This window comes from Convolutriloba macropyga, chromosome 8 (genome assembly GCF_964194025.1).
Source record: "Convolutriloba macropyga chromosome 8, txConMacr16.3, whole genome shotgun sequence".
In the NCBI taxonomy this organism is placed as follows: domain Eukaryota; kingdom Metazoa; phylum Xenacoelomorpha; order Acoela; family Convolutidae; genus Convolutriloba; species Convolutriloba macropyga.
The window spans coordinates 10209307-10229675 of record NC_134475.1 but is presented as its reverse complement, the minus strand read 5'-3'; the positions used below and the strand labels follow the sequence as shown (position 1 = coordinate 10229675).

The following is a 20369-nucleotide window of genomic DNA, read 5'->3' as shown; positions in this document are numbered from 1 at the left end:
CCACGGGCATAACAAAGTGGACAATCAAATATCACAGAACTCAAAACTTCGATACTTCTGGAATCAATCAGTGGCAAAGTCATAGAAAGCATTAGCCTTGAACTGAAACAATTAAATCAATTAGAATAACTCCTATTAGCAACCAATGAGAGCTGTCCCTAAAAAGATCAAATGAAAAGATAACAAAAAGTACAACAAATACTGCCAAAACTCATTCAAATAGTATCAAATAGTACAAATAGTGTCAAAGTCAGGGAAACCATGGTCTCGAACCATTAATTAGATTCATTTAATCCTCATTAGCAACAAATAAGTCCCGTAATTAACCATAGTAAGTGCTAAGACAACAGAAATAATAATTAAAAGGGCAAAAATCAAATGATCACTAAACTTCTATGCTAACAAATGGTGTCAAATTCATTTAAAACATTTGCTGCCCTTTGCTAACTTCAAGAAATTGCAAGTAGGCTCAATTATAAGACATGTGTATCAAATTAATAGCAATTGGAAAAAATCAGCCTACAAACCTACTCGCTTTCTCGCTCCCTTTACTACTCCAGCGTGAATAAAATCATCACTCTTATTTGACTTCTCACTGACGTGAAAAGGCCGAAAGAAGTTTGAACAGATCTTTAAAAAACACGGCGCACCAGTTTAATCCAGATACTTTGGAATATAAAAAAACCACGAGAAGGCAAATAATAGCCTCACCTATCGCTTTGTAGCTAATAAAAAAGTTGTACTAACTGGACTCCATTTCCTCAGCTGCTCAGTGTTCAAGATTTCGAATGCTTCCAAAATTCAACAAGGTTAGGTCAGGTAAAAATAGAGCGACCAAGACGCTCTAAATACATCTAAGTATGGAAAAGTGTGATCTCTTTCAGCTCTTTTCATTACTTTTTTCAGCTGGGGAAAAAGAACAATTATATTGAATTTTTCTGACCTATAGTATTAGACATATAACTTTCAGTTCTCACAAATTTACAAATGAAAAATCCGTGGGTGAAGTCTTTCGCTGGCCAAAATCTGATGCAATGTGGGGCTACTTCTGTGAAAATTTCCTGGCCCCTGGATGAGCTATAGTGTTTTGGAATTGTCTCCAGGCACCACTCGTTAGTCTGCCTGAGGACATACTGAACAACCTGCTCGTTCTCCTCTGACTTGATGCTGCATGTGCTGTAGACTACCACTTGGACACCAGGGAATGATAGAGCGTGCAGTAGCAGCTGCGCTTGAAATTCTAAAATGAGGTCTACAATAAATATAAACCCACTAACGTTGGACAACGACAAACATAACCCACTAAACGTCGGAAGAATTGCTCTCGAACGTGGAAGCTCTAATCAATTGCAGCTTGCTTCAGTCCGGGTAGGGGGGAGGAGGAGCCTAAATGGGACTAAGAAGTTCAATAGTTGGCTTCAAATAACCACATTAGAGGTTAAGATATACCACTTTTAAGACTTAAAGTGAAAAATGGCACCAGTTTCGGCTCACTTTTCATTTGACTTTTAGTATTAAATTGCCGCCAATTGAGTTCAGCAGCTTGAAATTGTGATTAAGAAATTTTAGATAACGCAAAACGCAAAAAGTTAAGGGCGTAAAAGTCACTCGAAAAGTCGAAACCGTCAAGCAAAAATTTTGCATTAAAAAAGACACACGTTTACAATAATTGCTATGAACTTCGTTAAAGAGCAATTAACCGACTAATGTCGGAAGAATTGCTCTCGAACGACAGGGGGTGGAAAAACATTTACCCCCACCTGGATTCCAACCACTGACCTCCCGCTTCATAACCATTTTCATATACATTGCCGACTGTGCTATTTGGCCATAATGTTCACATTCAAACCGAATTTCCACTCCGTAGTTCACATTCAAACCGAATTTCATTCATTTAACATAAAACGGTTTTTTTCGTTTCACTTTATTTGACCGTGTTCTGCAGTTTTATTTGACCAAGAAACATTCCAGAAAGATTCCAGAAGAAAACCTTGAAACCACTTATTTTAACAATCTGTACATTAACATACATAGATTACAGGGGAAGAGCCCAAACGATTACGAACAAAACATTGCGGGTGATCTCTTGGGGGGGGGGTTGTTTATAAAAGTAAAGACAACTGCACCAGAACTTTCAAAACTGAACAATTAAGGGATAGATAGGTGGTGGGGGGGGGGTGGGTTGTGCGGTGTAGTTTAGATAATTAGGGGTGACTTATATAGGAACAAAAAATTCTCAAAATGACCTCTTCACCTTGAACATTACCAGCAGTTCCTAATTACTATACATTACAAACGAAGCTACTGTTAAAGTCCAATGTTCGAGAACAGAAGTCAACAATCAAAAACGGAGGTAAATGCTCGAATAGAAAGAAGTCAAAATTCAAGTCATGAACAAACTTGCTTTCTGCTAAAAAAAACCAGTAGAATCTCAATACTCCTCTTCGAATCGTAAAAAGACACACACGTTTACAATAATTGCTATGAACTTCGTTCAAGAGCAATTAATGACGTGCTCTTGAACGACTGGCGAGGCACAAAATTTACAAGAAATCTTCTGACAAGTGAGGGGTTCGAAATAACGCCCTCCTGGATGAGACTTTTGGCCATTCACCATTAACGCTACACGGGCTATACCCGGTCAGCTTTCACAATCGGTTTTATTTTAGAAACAGACTTAATTGCTGAATGCGCGCAATTCAAATCACTGAAAAAGTGAAGCGTGAAAAAGTCACACGAGAAGTGAAATCAAAAGAATGTTCTAGAAGAAAACCGTCAAGCAAAAATTGTGCAAAAAAATCACATTTACAATCATTGCTTCAAATTTTGTTCGAGAGCAAATACATGTGGCTTTGTTTTCAGTCCCTGTGATCAGAATTTCCTGCCTGCTGTCATTACGCACAAAAAATGTATAGGGGTGCTTTTACCAAATCATTTTTATGCACTAGATGATACTTTTCTTAACACACGAGCAAATATTATACATACAACATATCCCTCAAATCTACCAAACTCATCGTTTTTAAAGTTAACTTTTAACAAGCAATTATTCAATAATGTGAAGCTAATCGTAATTGTCAAAGTCGCCAAGCTACTACTAACTCTGTAAGGCCATGAGTCTGGCCTGGTGCAGTGGCTCTGTGTCTGCCTGGTGTGACTTGTAGCCGATCATGCCTGAACCCGAACAGGAAGGATCCACAAGAATATGAGTGACATCAGCGTACGATCTCGGATCAAGGCTGGTGAAGTCTTCGTTGAGGAAAGCCACATTGGAAAACCGGGAGAGCAGTCTCTGCAGAGTCTGAACAAAAGACATAAATTCACAACAACGATTGAGACGGATATCTCTTGCTAGTTAGTTTTTAGTAGGATTAATATTTTCCTCAAGATAATAAAACTTAAAATCTTCATTACCGATCATATCTTGAATCTTTTGAATCGCATATGGAGAACAATCTAAAAATGCAAGAAATTATTCCTTCATAATCAACTAAATCTCACAAAATTTCCTCCAACTGATCTTCAAAATCTAAAAATATAAAGTTAAAATAAATATTTTTTCATTGCTTCTTTATTGTTTCCTTAATTGACTGGCGCTATTATTTTTCTGATGTTGATGAGATTTTTTTCAAAAAAAATCAGTAATCAACTATACGTTTTTGAGAGGCTTTAACGCATCAGCCTGTTCATAAAACCAAATTTTATGAAAGCAAAAGAATTTATTTTTGATTTTCGCTATTACCTTTAACTCAACTCAAGTGACGTCAAAATAAAAGCGGCCGTAAAATTATTCGTTATGCTTTAATTTCAAGAAAAGAATGTCAAAGCAAAATAAAATAGTACAGGATAAAATGAATCCAATTTCGACTCTCAATTCCTCTTTTTTTTTAACTATTCCATTATTAATTCTGGTAGATTCGAGGAACATGGAATCCGAAATAGAAATCACAAACTACGAGCAAAAACAAGCGATACCTGAAACCGAGATGCATCCTTTTCCACGGCGTACAACTTCCCCGTTCCTTTAAGGTAGCAGTCTAAAATGCAGGAAGTTTTACTGCCTGGAGCAGCACATGCATCCATAGCTACTCCACCCTCCTCAACACCAAGCACATGCGCTGCCATGGCACTGGCTCTATCTTGCGAATAGAACAAACCTTGTTTGAACATCGGGCTCTTTTTCACCCTGCTTCGACGAGCAAACATGAACAAGTTGGGTAGCACCGGGTCTACTATGAACTGTTCGGGAGTTAGTGCCTTCATAGCGCGTATTAAACAGTCATTACTTTCCTGACTCGATAAATATTTCCTCTCTAGGCATAATTTATTCTCTACTAGACTAATAGCTTCTGTGCTCGGATCCAAGTTTTCGACTTCGACCTCGAATGACGAAGGCGGCGATGCTCGGCGAATATTTGCAGAATAACCAGAAGTTCTAAAACTAGAGCTGACAAATCGAAGATAATCGAATTCTTTAATAGTTTCGAGGCCACTATGTCCGCTTTCCAAGGAAGCAGGGTCTGCAAAATTTGAGGAGAATTCGTCATTAGTATTTTGAGCCAATCCAAAATTTGTAAAATCCCCACCATTTTCGCCACTTTTCTCGACTCCACTGCCTTTACGATTCGCAAATGCGAACTCCTGCAGAGCGTGTTCAACATCGTGAAATGGACAGCGTTTTTGAAGGCGCTTTTTAAAATTCCGATTGCAAAAGTCTTGTAAGATAACAGCGTGGGTGAAATACTTTTCAGTTTTGTGTTTAACGTCGCTTTTTTCGACTGATTCTGCTTTCAGCAGTTGTTTCGCCAACTGCGTCTCATTATTCTTCACAATTGTGACGAGTGCACGGAGACACTGTCGTTTCTTGAAAATACAAGTCTTGTCATTTTCCAGTAGAGCCCTTAATTGAGTTTCGGGGCCAGTTCCGTGTGCGTTTTTATGGAGTATTTTGCCAGCCTCTAAATACAGTCGGCACATGTTACTTCTAAAAATGGAATGTGAAATCAGAAACGTTTTCTGTTGACACGGTAATTGCAAATATCCTCAAATAAGCGCACTTTGTTCAGTTAATAGTTTATGAAGCTTACAGAAACGAGTGACAAACGAATTACAAAGATTGAATTTCTGATTTGACATTGGACTAATTCTTTCACTTTTCAAATCCTAAAATTTTAATTATCATCAAGAAATTTATCATAGAAATTACCTATCAATAACAGCTATTATTATCATTGCAATTTTTCCTTGACAGAAAGTCAACCACAGAAAAGTAATGTGTATTTGGTGTGGCTGGGACCAAGAGGAGAACTGAAAATCTGAATCAATTTCTGAACGATTAATGTTCTATGAGCGTGGTCTCGTCGAGAAATTGAATATTGAGTAAATCTGATTTTGCTATTAAAAATTTTTTAATTCTCCTGTTCACAGCCACGCCAAATAGTCATTACTCAGAAACGACCATTTCTACTTCAAGTTCGGCTAGTTCCGGCAAATTTCCTATTATTTTCTTTATTTTACTGACAGCTGTTAAATAATTCTAAACTTCGCTCATATCAATAACGACAAAGAAGCAGCAAAATAGAGATTTGAGATTGAAAAAGTTTGCTGTGGCAACATTTGTTCTGCTTAAGAAACATTTGACTGTAGAACAAGGAATTTCCGAAATATCCCAAAATTGTGATCTCTCAGTTTCAGGTTGCCAAAAAAAATTCTGTATGAAATTCTATGACTACAACTTTTCCATAAATACGAGGTCACTGGAAAATTCCAGATTTTTTTTTACTATAGTTTGCGTTTAGTTTCAGCCGATTTTAGGATTTCTTAAAAAAATTTTTTAGAACTTCCAAAGTCCTAAGATGACAGCTTTTCATAGACGACATATGAAGTTTTATTTTTATAATTTTTTGAATTATGATATCAACCAGGAATGCTTTCATAATGCCACCGGTACTAAAAGATAGAATTTTGATATCTGCAATAATCATTTACAAAAAATATATCGGGTTATTGACAAAATCTCTAATTGCTTCATGAGAGCGAATACTTGATTCAACATTACAATTTTCCTATTATTTTTTGAACTCAAAAATAGCAGACATAACTTATTTCCAACAAAAATACAAACTGTATACAAATTTAAACGGAACAAGGAGGCTCGGTAATGTGCGTTTGCACATTAAGTTCCGACCCCGCTCATCTACATTTTTCACTTAATTGTCTACCAAATGAGGAAGAGATAAAAAAAATTAACATATCAACATATCGTTCAACAAACTACTAAAAGAATAAAACAATCTACTCTAGAGGGCCTATGAGACCTGTGACTATCCAAAATATGTCTACCAGAAAAAAAGGGCAATAAAAATCAAATAGTTACAAATATTAATTACGACCAAAACTCCTTGTCCATTTTTTTGAAAACCACTAATAACCAAATCAAAAAGGAATAAGATAAAAATTATACTAAGACGATTAACCGGTACTTATTGGGAACAAAAAATGGGACTTTTCCTCAATGCGACTTGGCAAGAAGTCGACTAGAAATGAGCAAAAGCGGCAAAAATTTATGAAAACACAGCTTTTTTTTAAAAAAAGAATTGAATTCGAACTGATTAGAAACATTACGCATCAATTGAAATCATTGAGAGAGTCATTTATACCTCAATAGAGAGCGACTGAGGCCTTTCTCATAAGACTACAAAAAGAACGACAAATACAGGTAAAAACGAAAAATTTGCACGAAAAATTATGCGCGAAAACAATGCCCCCCCCCAAACAATTAAATATTAAGCTGATCACTAAAAACAAAAAAAATCTTCGTTTGCATTTTTTGCAGTTTACGAAATTTGTAAGTCAAAGGACACCCTTCATTGTGATACTGTGAAGAAAAAAACAAAAACCTACAGAAAGGAGGAAAGTTTGCAAAAATCCCGAAAATCGGTTTTGTGAAAACTGGTTATTTCAAGAAAAAAGACCATTTGAGGAAAATAAAACCGTGATGAAGAGCAAAATGTATTTGAAAAGATAAATGATGTGAATTGTATATAGAGATGCTTAGCCACAATAAACAGAAATAAAATTGGCAGATCTCAAAAATCTATCTCTTTTTTTATTAAAAATAATTATTTTCAAAATTTAGAGCCAAAAAAAGCTTTCGACTAAAAGAGTAGACAGTTTGTCTTGCAATTACTCGGAATACTAATTGCGACTGTTATTAATGAGGCTAAATCATAAGGCTAATAAATAACATTAAATACAAGCTGAACTAATAAGTTTCACAAACAACTTTACGAAACCACAGTTTTGAAGCCATTAAATTTAACCGCGATTAACCATAAGATATTAACCACGCGAATATAACATCTTCATTTGCGTCTCCTTTGATTAGCGTAACACCTTCTTGTAAAACGACTATCACAAAAAGACAACAAAAAGAACCACGAAAACTGAAATGGATCTAAACTTCACAAAATTCTGCTGAAACAAATCGTCTAAGTCCTGAAGACATCATTTAAAAAGTTTAAACAACAGAAAAATCATTGTTTGGTACAAGAAACATTTAAAAAAGCTCTAAATAATGAATCTAATTTACGAAAATGGTACAATATTATAAAATACCAAGAAAACGGCAAACGAGAACAAAAAGGGACAAGTTGAAGAATACTATTACACTTTTTTTAGAAAAATAATTTGTAAGTCAAACCAGCCATTAGTTTTTTACCAATATCATTTATTTAAGTTCTCTTGTTTATATAGAGTTGGCCACTGAGACCTTTAATTACACAATATTTTGCATATGACAACAAAAATTAACAACAAATACAGGGCAAAAATAAAAAAAAACTCCAATTTCTGCAAGAGAAGTGTCGTAGCCCTTCAAACCATAGTAATGAAAACAAAAATTACGTTCAATTTCAACTGTTGTAAAAATTTTTTCAGTTAGATTGTTATATAGTGTGACAATTCACAAAATAAACAAAAACAACAGCAAGAATGGGCAATTTTGCACAAAAATCAGAAAATTTTGTATGAAAACTCGTAGTAACAAAAGCAAGAAAATCTTCTGTTAAAACAATCGGCCGAAAAATTAGTTTTTATTCTATAGGGAGGAAAAGTTGACCTGTACTTACTGAGGATAAGCAAAATGTTGTCTAAAATATTATAAAAAATTGACAAGTTCAAAAAATCACAGAATTTTCCTTAAAAGAAATACATTCAATAACATAAGAGACATTAGGTAACAACCCAAGGAATAGAAAAGGTTCACTTGCACCTTTTGAGAAAAAAATTTAGATCTTTGAGTGGCTAAATTTAGAAATCAGACTGCTAAAATAATAACAATTAAAGGCAAAAGACAATAATTCAGTTAAATTTTACTAAAACTCTTCCTCAAAGCCATAAAAACCCTTTGGTTCTCTGAAAACAAACTGTATCTACATTTGGCCTCAAATTTACGTAAATTGGAGCTGTCATTAACAGAGCCGTGAATGAAAATATTGTCAGTAATTAACGTTAAAAACAAAAGCAAAATATTTTGAAAAAAGGCAGCATCAAAACAAAAACCAAAAAGTTTCTGATTCAAAGAGCCCATGATAGTATCTAACCTCTCCCTGATTTTGTCGCGCGCCCAGCAAACCAACCTAGTGTTCCAATTATTTGCGAATTAGACCAATTGTTGAGTGGAATTCTTCAAATATTGAAAAAATATGCATTTTGCATAATTATCGAGTTAAATCTGCAAAAACGGCAAATTTTTAATTCCAGAAGACTTTCACACGGCACCTTGTTGCAATAAGTGCTCTTTTTGAGGTTAAGGAGTCTGTGTTAAGGTTTCTAGGTCACTAATTCTGGTAAACGTTAACAAAGTGGACCAAAAAAGCTTATTTTGTGCCATTTTTGATGAAAAAAGTTTGAATTTTGAAAATTTTCTCAAAATTTTTAGCCAAAAAAATTTCAATCAAACAATTCAGCAACGCTCTTCTATCTCTAACGGTAACAACAACAACAAAATTTTAACTTACTTTATATTATATTAGCGAAATTGTGCCAAATTTTAGCAAAAATTACTGAAAATGTGAACAAAAACAGTCGAATGTTCACAAAACTTTAAACCTCGATAACTCCCTGTAAAAAACGAAAATCGAAAAAATCTTTTTAATTCCAGAGTCTACGCTGGACGGGCTTTTTAATGATACCACTCACAATTCTCTACGATGAATATATCGGTCGGCCAAATCTGACTGAACAAAAAAAACCCAGTTGAGTATATAGTTCCTCCCTCCCCACTTAGGTGGGGGTCGGAACAATAATTCCAGTGAGTACATGCTGCTCTAAAAAATCTTTTCCGCCAACGACCGAAACGACCAACTGTGTCGCTTTACAGAAAGCGGCTTTGTGTACAACGGTCATTTTTCAAAATTAGTTATGTACAGTGAACCCAAAATTGTCTTTAAAAGCTTGCTTTCACAAAATATTCCTTCCTGAAAAACTCAAATGCTCATTCAAAAACACAAACGCGAGCACTTTCAAAAATACAAATACAAACAAATTCATTAAAATCATCGAATAACCTAAATCATCGTTAATTGGGTTAAAGGAATGAACGCAATAAGCATTCTGCACACATTGATCTCTTTTATTTAGCAGAATCGATTGGGAAAACGTCAAAAACAGACGCATAATCCGCTCTTCAAGCCCTGTCAAAACCATTCTCATATATTTCTCACAACTTGCAAAGAACTGCCTCAGAGATAACAAGAAACTACGAAAATATATCTGGATAAATCGACAATGGGTCGCTGAATGGGTTATCCGCTGCTTTTGAGGTGTCAAGAAAGATAGTTTGTCAGTGATTAAGTTCTCAATGATAATTGTAGTATTCTTGAGTAAATCAACAAAAAGTAATCACTCTTCAGAGATATAAATTTATTAAACTGTGGGAACTAAATATTTCTAAAAGGCCATCATCCTTCAAACATTTTTGAGTGTCCCTTCTTTAGAATACCAGCAAAATAATCGCAAATAAGATACAATTTAGGCTCAAATTCGAAACTAACTATCTGAAGATACACTTTTGGTTAGAGCAGCTGAATCGTGTTATTACTTTTTTCATTCCGATAACTTTCTACCTAACAAAAATAAAGGCTATTTTTAAAAAATATTTATGCACAAAATTATGCACTTGAACAGCAGTTGCATAGGGCACATAACAAATAGTTGGACCAGGGCAAGTCAAAAGTTCCAACCGTCACAAAATAGCTTATGGAGAGCCAGCATACCATTTAGACTTAAGCTTACACTAGTTTAACGTGATCATTCCTTAAACTCAAGAACTGTGATATTTGCTTTAATTTAATATCTTCGTTGTAGAATTTGTCATTGTATTGAAAATCTTCTTTTGGGATCAAAGTATTTTTTAAGATGAAAACCCAAGGCGCGTAAAACCTGCAACTTTTCGTTTTGAAAACCTGATCATACTATACTCATAGGTTGAATTGCATCTAAGCTATTTTCAGAGACAAAGTATCCGTTAATTCTAATCACTTTTCTGTTGTTTTATTGAGCACACAGACGAACCCCCATACTAGGGCTGACAAAGGCACTTTGGGTAAACACAAGATAACCGCCCAATTTCCTCCATATTGGAAAAGGGAAGCTACTTTGTGCACAGGTGGACTGATTGCGCTCCTAATTCTACCCCCCCCCCCCCCGCCCCCTCTTTACAGACAGGAGATCCAACTTTCACAGGACATGGATACCAAGATCTCCCGCCTTTCCACCCTTATTAATCTCACACGCCCTTTTATTTAATCCGCATTGATTCACCCGCCATTTAACCTTGATTAATTCGACCCTCTATCATTATTTCACCCCGATTGAAATTCTTAAAATAATTTGCAAAATTAGCAATCAAAATTAGAGACAAATATGGCATTAAGTTTCGGGTTTTATACCCAAAATTAGAACAACGTATGAATTGGGAATAGTCCGCGGGGTTAAATGATGTAGGGGGGAAAAGATATAGAACCGGATACAAAATATCAAGGAGGATTTGGACTGTATTTTGTCTAGCAGGAGGAACATCAAAACTTGATAGAATAGTGAGCGGAGGTGTGGCTATACATCACTTATGCTACCCCTCTCGTGTGAGATTCTTCTTCAATAAAAATGAAAGCGAGACAACTCACCACTACAAGGGCCACTTTTTAGAATTGCTTTTATGTAAATTTGTTTTGAGCACCCAGTAGGCATACAGATATTTACCAGTGACAACATAAGACGATTTTCTATTACTTCCCCCCTCAAAGCGCCGACTAATCGGACGGGAACGTTCAAACAACCCAGACTGTATTGACAAAAATATCACTTCCAACCCAACTAAAACCCAGCTTCAATTATTTTTCTGCTTTATCGCCGCCATTTTAACAGTTCAAGGTAGGTTCTTGCACCAGGAACTGACTGGTTGCTTTTTGTCAACATCGAAATTTCTTATCAGGCCGGCCTTATTCCCAACGTCAGCAGGTCCGTGTCCAAAATAAGGACGCCAAATTTTACCAAGGACAAGATCTAGAATGCAGATTGCATTTTGTTTCATTAGGTAAAAAGGTGTGAGGACAAAATACCCAATTATACCCAATACTTTATCTTGAAATTACCAGAATGATTATTTAGCATAACATTTAGCTAGTGCGTTTGGCCATGCTTCGTGGGCCATGGCCGAGTCTTAGCGGCCCGAGGGACTTGATATGAAACAATCACAACCAAATATGGAATTAAATTATCAGCTTAATTATTAGAAAAAAACATACCGCTGATTTGTAATCGGATTATTGAACGAAAAGATCAAAGGTAATAAATTGGGTATAATGGTACATTGGGTATTTTGGCATTGGGCATATTGTCATGTAAACGAAAAAAAATTATGGTTAGACGCTTCAGAATTCTATAACCAATCTAAAAACTCTGCCACAACTTTATAACAGTAGAAGTGTTTACCAAAATTTCAGATCATTGAAAAAACTTCTTACCGTTTACTAAGAGATCCGCCACATTCATTACCTTTTTGTAATTTGTAGATGACCAATTTTTTAAAAAATTGAAAAAAATTGCTACATGCAAAAACAATAGATTTTGTAAGGAATTAAATTTTTCAAAAAAATATATTGAGATCAAAGCTCATCAATCACCATTCCAGTTATATTTCAACGTCTTTTTACTCCGATTCAAAAACTTTGCGTAATTTAATTACATTAACAATGAGCTGGAATGCAACACGCAGTTTCTGTCGAAAAATAAAACACTACTTTCTTCCTAATTAGCGCAAACTTCAGAGTTTGAATGTGGTTGTCAATTCTGTCAATGCTGACTTCAAAAACAAAATCTTAGAACACAGTCGACAGTTTCACACACACATATACACTTAAACTTTAGCTATATGTGCTCGTGGAATAAACTTTCAAAATTGATAAAACCCACCCTGCAAACAACACACTTGATTATTTAAAAATTTTAAGGAAAAGGTTAGTGGAAAATTTTAACGAGCACCGAGGGCGGTGGATCAGGGTGAGGGCGGTGGATCAAGGAACTATAAGCTCAACTGTTTTTTGTTCAGTCAATTCGTCCGATCGCTATATTATTTATCGTAGAGAGTTGTGAGTGGTATCAAGAGAAAGCCCATCAAGCTCAGAGTTTTGGAATTTAAGCAAGTAAAGCATATTCTTTTTGGATCTATTTTGTTTCGCCAGTGCTACTATTTTGTAAACATTTATGGCCATTTTCGGTCAATTTTTTTTTTAAATTTCCGCTCAATTACGTTACTATTTTGAACATTTTCATGCTTTAGTAGCACTGATGCAGTAACAAGGGTATTTTTGCTTTCAACGTATTTTTTAAAAAAACACATTTGTATTTGAAAATAGCATTTTCAGTTTTTAGAATTTTTATCACGTGCGGCCATTTGACTTCTTGTTTTCTTTCGTAAAGATTAGTGAGTGGTATCAAGCGCCAGAGTAGAGAAAATAAGCAAGTCAAGCCGGTCAATCAATTATAGAGTAGACAGTTTTTTTCAAAGAAGTTTCGTGGATATATCGAGGTTTAAGATTTTGGGAATATCTGATATGAAACGTGAATTTGTTAACATTTATGGCCAATTTGGGTCCATTTTTGTAAATTTCCGCTCGGTTATGTTAATATTTTAAACATTTCCGTGCTCTAGTAACAGTGAAGCAATAAACAGGCTATTTTTTGTCTCATTGAATTTTTTTAAAACAGATTTGGATTTGAATATAGATTGTTGAGTTTTTAGAGAATTTTTTTCACGTGCGGCTATTTGACTCCAGTTTGCTATTTTTCGCCTTACATTCTGGCAAACTAAACTCAAGGCAAACCATGTTTTGTAATGGTGCATTGATACTGTTGTTTGAAACGGACGGCGAATAACTAATGATTTTCTGACTTTGAGACTGTTTTCATAAAATACTAAAATTTGTGAAATTTTCCCAGTTTTTTGTTCTTTATGTTCTAAAGTTATTGAGTGTCAAAACTGACAGCTTTTCATTGAAGTTCTGATGAGTTCCAAATCAAACAATACAATTTTTTCAGTTATTACTCTACGCTATCGATTACTTTGAAACTATTTGCTTCCGTAAAAATTGAGCTTTTGAATTTCGGCTATAATTGTTAGATTTTTGTGCAGTTTTAACAATCTGAGTAATTAAAACTCTATTGATGGCTACAGTTTCATAAATGAACCTTATTGACAATTTGAGTTCATATCTAATAGTAATTTGAATGACAAATCATTTTGACAAAATGTTAGTGAATATTGAGTTCTGACCGTTCTTGTGGCTATTTTTGTTACCTCACTCTTTTATCTGAGTAAAATCGTTATAGGCAAAAAATGAAGCATATTAGAATCCAAATACTGTTGTAAATATTTGATTTCGCAAGATTTTGATGTCTTTCCATGTGGCTAATTGTTGACAAGCCGGATAGGCTTGCTATGTACGCAAGTGAAAATCCTGAATGAGTCCGATTGATAGCAATTTTTAAAAAACTTTGCTTCAAACGTCCAAATTTTTAGAAAAATAGTTTCCCAATTTTTGTGTCGGGTTGCTGCTTCCTACTGATTTATTTTTTGTTTTTTGACTTTTATTTCACATCAAATAGTGAATTTTTGGCGCCTAGTTGAATGTTTTTTTGTTGACTTCTCTAGTATCAATAATAACTTGTCTGATCATCCTTCTGATGGAATCTTTAAAATTAGTTAGTTAATCCATTTACTAGCTAATTTTACTGACCAAAAGATAATTGTTTTCGAAGTTTTGTTAATCTTTCTGGATCGCGCCTTAAATTTGATCTCACTAATAAACATAACCGACTAAACGTCGGAAGAATTGCTGTCAAACGACTAGTGGGAGCTCTAATCAATTGCAGCCTGCTTCAGTCGGGGGGGGGGGGGGAGGAAGGGAGGGAGGGGAAGCCTAAATGGGACTAAGAAGTTCAATAGTGGGCTTCAAACAACCACATTAGAGGTTAACATATACCACTATTAAAATTTAAAGTGAAAAATGGCACCAGTTTTGGCGCACTTTTCATTTGACTTTTAGTATTAAATTGCCGCCAATAGAGTTCAGCTACTTGAAATTGTAATAGTGATTAAGAAATTTTAGATCACGCAAAACGCAAAAACTCAAGGGCGTAAAAGTCACTCGAAAAGTTAAAACCGTCAAGCAAAAATTTTGCATTAAAAAGACACGTTTACAATAATTGCTATGAACTTCGTTAAAGAGCAATTAACCGACTAATGTCGGAAGAATTGCTCTCGAACGACAGGGGGTGGAAGAACATTTACCCCCACCGCGATTCGAACCACTGACCTCCCGCTTGATAACCATATACACTGCCGACTGTGCTATTTGGCCCTTATGTTTGCTATGCTGCAACCGACTTTGTCATACACATCCTGTTTGACATACACATCTCTATTTTTTAAAAAAACGAATCTATCAAAATTTGAGAAAAAAATGTAACTGGTCTTTATTTTGAAGGTAGTCAATCTCTAGTTTAAATAGTAGATACTTCAGCCAAGAATGTGGATGTACGGGTTTGAACATTATGTGCCAACGTAATTAACGAACCTCCTTGTTTACCTTCAAATTTTCTCAAAGTTCTCAAAAATTTTGCATATCGAATGGCGTTTCTCTCATTTGGAGCCGTTTGTTCTTCCACGAGTTATCATCATCATCATCGTCGTTTGTTTATACACTTCTTTCTTCAGACTCAGAAGTGTACTGTTAGGGTTTTCTTACATGAAAAAACTCAAGTCTTGTCTGCGATTCAAGTCTTGTCATTTTTATTACCTGTTCATTGTTTGGCTAGTCCATTGGAATTTAGTAATTTGAAAAATTTTCACCTTTTCAATCATTTCGGGAGGAGTAGTTCCCTTTATGTACCCACTCCGTAGTTCACATTCAAACCGAATTTCATTTATTTAAAATATAAAAGTTTTTTTTTCGTTTCACTTTAGTTGACCGTGTTCTGCAGTTTTATTTGACCAAGAAACATTCCAGAAAGCTTCCAGAAGAAAACCTTGAAACCACTTATTTTAACACTTTGTACATTAACATACATAGATTATAGGGGAAGAGCCCAAACGATAACGAACAAAACATTGCGGGTGATCTCTGGGGGGGGGGGGGGGTGTTTATAAAAGTAAAGACAATTGCTCCAGAACTTTTAAAACTGACAAATTAATAGTACGTTTCTCGTCGGAAGCGCGAGCTAACGTTCAAAATACGAACATTCTTAAAATAAATAATCATAAAAATAATCATTTTTCCTCTTTCTGTTATACTGATTCTGTGCTTCCTAGAATCATATTGTTCGAAAAACTTGGAAGAAGGTAGTCAGCTCAAATCAAGTTTTAAGTCTCAATTTCGATGACCATTCGACTAATGTTGCAACAGACACTAGTTGACCAAAGGGGTAGTAAAAAACAGGGAAGAGGAAACATCACCAATAGAGTCCATAACCTAGCAGAATAGTGAAAGCTACCTGGCCCTGTGATTGTTGTTGTGGTGCTGTTCCTGTACCCTTCCTCTTAATTATACGCTTTGTTTCACCAATCACAGTCTGCTAACAATGCCTTAATTGTCCTATCTATTTGAGCATATACAGCCTGCTAATTGATTTCCTTCCTTGCATCCATCTATCGCCCCCTCTCTCCCTTTGTCCAGCTAGACCTTCTTCTCCATCATTATTATCCTATTCTTCTTCATTCCTCTTTGCCTACCCAACAATCAAACAAACAAACAAACAAACAATCCCACTCCAGCCTTATTTGGTTCACAACAATCGCACCTTTCAATCAACGCTTTCACTACCTTTTCCTTTCTTTCCCCAATTTCCGAAAATAATTAGCCCAAATTTCTCATAATTCGCAAAGACCCACCAACGTCCAGTTGCCAACGTACCTCTCGCTATCTGTTTTCTCGAGAAGAGAATTAACCGGGAAGCGAATGATGGCAAGGATTCCGATTTCAACAACAACTGCCTTCTGTTTAATTTACATTGCTGCCTATTTGGTCGCGGCTGAATCGGATGTGGACTGGAGTCCCAAGTACACCGTTCCCAAGAGCGTAGACGAGAAGCTGTACGACATGGCGTTTACTGAGAACGAGAAAGTGCAAAGAGAGGCTATGGAGGACGAGGAGAGACTGGCAACCACAGAAGATCCAGACGCTGCCAACGACAAACGCATCCGGATCCAAATGTACTCACGTGACATCGGGGAACCCACAATGTACCAGGACGGTGCTCTCAACAAACGCATGCGACTTCAGTCTATGAAGAAACGGATTAGACTCCAATCTCTCAAAAAGGTAATGATCAAAAATGTTTCAGACCACACCCAATTTCTGGTTTTCAAGACGTCTGATAAAATTTTAGAGCATGGGACTCACGCGCTGTCCATCACCTAAAAATATAGATCCATGACCAGAAGAAATTTTACTGTTGATTTATCTGTAACAGGTAAACCCTATAAAAGGAACTCTGCCTAATGTGAAACCTATAAAAGTACGGGGGGTCACTATCGAACAAAATTACCCGAGTCAAGGCGATGTTCATTTCAGTCACTGAGCCTCCAAACGACGCATTTTATTCGATCATTTAGAGACAGGAACGTTTACTTCATTGGCACATAATCAAAGAAAAAACGTAAACAACGTTTTTATTAAAAAAAAATTTTGATAGTCGATTTTATCCTTTGATGCACCAGAAAAAAAAGTACCAAAGCCGATCCAAGGTTATTTAGAAGTACAGTAATTGTAAAAATTTCAGAGAGATGACGATACAGCGGACGTTTGGGAACCAGAGAAGAGGATGCGACTCCAGTCACTAAAGCGGGCATTCTGTGGGAGTTACGAGATGCCTCCTGAAACAGAAGAAAACGATCAGGACCAAACAGCAGATCAGGAGCAGACCTCAGAAGAAAAACGGATGCGACTTCAATCTCTCCAGAAGAGAATGCGGCTTCAATCCCTTAAGGTAGTCTCAAAATTTCTTTTCCAGGTCTTTGGAAGAAAAACGATACGTAGAAAAATTTTAGACTAATGTCAGACGAACTGCTCTTGAACGACAGATGGGCCCTCTTCTACCATTGGGATTTAAATCACGCAAAAATTAAGACGTCAACCGTGACAACAGTCAAAACGCTCTGGGAAAAAAATTGGCATAACGGACGCATTATTAGTCTACAATATTTGCATCAATGTTCTTTCGAGAGCAACTTAAAATATCCATTGAAACCCTTCTACCTATTATAAAACGCAATGCAACTTTAAAATAACTGACAAAATTTTCCATATCAAATATCCCCCGCCTTATTTGCTAGCAATTGTTATTAGGTATCAGCTTGTTTTATTTCCACCAGTCAGTAAAATCAGGAAATAATTATTTTCGCTCGACAACGACAAGGAATTTTTTTTATAGAACAACTCCAAACTAGAGAAAAAAGCAGTCTAATTCAGATTACATTATACACCTGTTTGCTGCCCGTTTAAGCACAAGCACACACAAAAATTTGAAATTAAGCCTGTGAAAGTACCGCTGTCAAAAATTAAGGTTACAACATCACGATGTTCGTAATACGAAAACATAAGCTTCATGGTAGACTGCCGGATTAGTTGCGTAATTAAAAACCTACTCAAACATGGGTACGCATCATTAAACGCAAGCTTAGTGTATAAAACGCATTATTAAATAGATGTCGAAAATTTCCCTGATATTATAAAATTAAATGGAAAATTTGGTAAAACTTCTTCAACAAAGAAAAAACCAACAATAAACGGAAACTTTTAAACGAAGGAAATACTAAATTAGTCTCATAATTTATTAAGATTGCTGTTGAGAAATGGATTAATATACACCAAAAAGAGAACACTCCTAAAATCATCCAGATGAAAAACGTTATAAAAAGCGCCATAAAAATGTGCTTTACATCTAAAAATCTACTCTCGACTATAGGCAAATCACGGTTAATGAAAAATACAACCATTTTTCCGACAACTGTTCTTGAAAAAGTCTACCCTAGACTCGAAATGGAAGATTCTTCAATCTAATTACGCATTCATGCGTGCAAATATTTGAGTCATACATGCACACAAACAGGTGCACATAGATGCTCGCTCGCTCGCTCGCTCTCTCTCTCTCTCTCTCTCTCGAACACACGCACATGCACACACGCACGCACACACACACACACACACACACACACACACACACACACACACATATACAAACACGCACACGCACACACACACACTCATACAAACAGACGCACACACACACACACGCATACATACACACCGACAGAGAGAGAGAGAGATACACGTTCGCTCACATGTACAGCCAAAGGCATGGACAACCACATAGACATGACCAAACGACACAAAAACGATGTGTATCTGTTATAGGTTAGTGTGTGTGAAGAGTAGTAACCACCAAACAATTTCAATATAAAAATGAGAAAATTTTCTTTCACAGATGGATTGTTTTTCGGAAAATTTTGATTGATAACACTTTCATTTCTCACGCTAAAGATATCGCCGAACACTTCATGACAAAAAAATTCCGCTGTCAATATTTCACCACAAAATAAATAAAACCAAAAATAAATAAAAACCAACAAATAAAAACAAAAAACTTCAAATGGGGCTATCTCGTCGAGCTGCCAGTTTGGAATATTGGCTTTGCTATCAACAAGAAACGCAACTCAAAGTTGTCAAGAAGTCAAACTTAGAGGAAAATTCAACGAGGATAACTAATCCTTATTCAGACCATATAGTCTAGGACGACCGCAATATCTTAGCCTTTTGCCCCCATAGACTTAATTGGTGTCTAAAATATAAGGGTCTCTTGTCTGAGCTCTGATTTAGAGACTAATCCTAATTTCAAGGATTATTTATGATCAATCGCCAACCTCACCTTGAGGTGGAGGTAGTTCATTTATTCAGCATTGCATAGTGTTGCCAAACATTGAAGGAACCAACAAAAAGACGAACAAAAATATAGAATTTAAGGACTTTGATTGGCTGATAAATTTAAAACACCCACTTCATACGTTCAATTAACCTACATTCGACATAGCCTTAAAATAAAATCTCTCAGTTCGGCCAAAAATTTCTCGGTTCGATTTCAGAGAGGGGACGAAATAGCAGATGTCTGGGAACCAGAGAAGAGGATGCGACTCCAGTCACTAAAGAGGGCATTCTGTGGGAGCTACGAGATGCCTCCTGAAACAGAAGACAACGATCAAGACCAAACAGCAGACCAACAACAGACCTCCGAAGAGGACAAACGGATGCGACTTCAATCTCTGCAAAAGAGAATGAGACTCCAGTCACTCCAAAAGAGAATGAGACTTCAATCTCTTCAGAAACGAATGCGACTACAATCTATGTCTAAGCGAATGAGATTGCAGTCCCTCTGATCAATTCAGTTTAACAGCACAAACTTTTGACCAATTATTTACCAAATACCAATTATTCAAATGAGTCGACGCTGCAGGTGTGAATATCAGACAAAATGCGTATTCAAAAAGTCTCATATGCTTCGATAATATTTTCGCAATGCTCAAATAAACCTTGATCTTGTGCTTTCATTTCATTTCAAAGCTGTCGGTAAGATTCGGAAAATATTAAGCGTCTGGTATAATAGGTGACAGACATCTACCACGTGACAGCGATGGGGGTACGGTCAAGCGATGGGGGTACGGTTTGGAGGACTGGACGAGGGGGGGGGGGGTTCAAATCACCAGCTCCAGGAGGATGGACGGGGGAGTGCGGGGTGAAGGGAGGGTTAAGGGTGGG

At 36.1% G+C, this 20369-nt stretch overlaps 3 protein-coding genes across 4 annotated transcripts in view; 2 read left to right on the top strand and 1 right to left on the bottom strand.

Annotated features, from left to right (window-relative positions):
- The window catches only part of LOC142344443 (uncharacterized), a 233979-nt gene that overhangs the window by 77927 nt on the left and 135683 nt on the right, over positions 1 to 20369 (top strand). The window lies entirely within an intron of this gene.
- LOC142343921 (28S rRNA (cytosine-C(5))-methyltransferase-like) lies at positions 908 to 5006 on the bottom strand. Its single transcript, XM_075395319.1, has 3 exons — positions 3976 to 5006; positions 3103 to 3301; positions 908 to 1240 (listed from the first exon to the last, which is right to left on the bottom strand). The coding sequence occupies exons 1-3, from the start codon at positions 4975 to 4977 to the stop codon at positions 924 to 926; spliced, it is 1518 nt and encodes a 505-aa protein (XP_075251434.1). The 5' UTR covers positions 4978 to 5006; the 3' UTR covers positions 908 to 923.
- On the top strand, positions 15895 to 20155 carry LOC142344442 (uncharacterized). The gene is made up of 3 exons (XM_075396091.1): positions 15895 to 16880; positions 17341 to 17547; positions 19700 to 20155. Exons 1-3 carry the CDS (start codon positions 16518 to 16520, stop codon positions 19988 to 19990), a joined length of 861 nt encoding a protein of 286 aa, XP_075252206.1. The 5' UTR covers positions 15895 to 16517; the 3' UTR covers positions 19991 to 20155.

Coding starts and splice junctions, on each gene's coding strand:
- LOC142343921 (XM_075395319.1), bottom strand. CDS start 4,977: ATGTGCCGACTGTATTTAGAGGCTGGCAAAATACTCCATAAAAACGCA. Junction 3,302..3,975: donor AGGATGCATCTCGGTTTCAG/GTATCGCTTGTT, acceptor TCTTTTGTTCAG/ACTCTGCAGAGACTGCTCTC. Junction 1,241..3,102: donor CAGACTCATGGCCTTACAGA/GTTAGTAGTAGC, acceptor ACCTCATTTTAG/AATTTCAAGCGCAGCTGCTA.
- LOC142344442 (XM_075396091.1), top strand. CDS start 16,518: ATGATGGCAAGGATTCCGATTTCAACAACAACTGCCTTCTGTTTAATT. Junction 16,881..17,340: donor GACTCCAATCTCTCAAAAAG/GTAATGATCAAA, acceptor TAAAAATTTCAG/AGAGATGACGATACAGCGGA. Junction 17,548..19,699: donor TGCGGCTTCAATCCCTTAAG/GTAGTCTCAAAA, acceptor GTTCGATTTCAG/AGAGGGGACGAAATAGCAGA.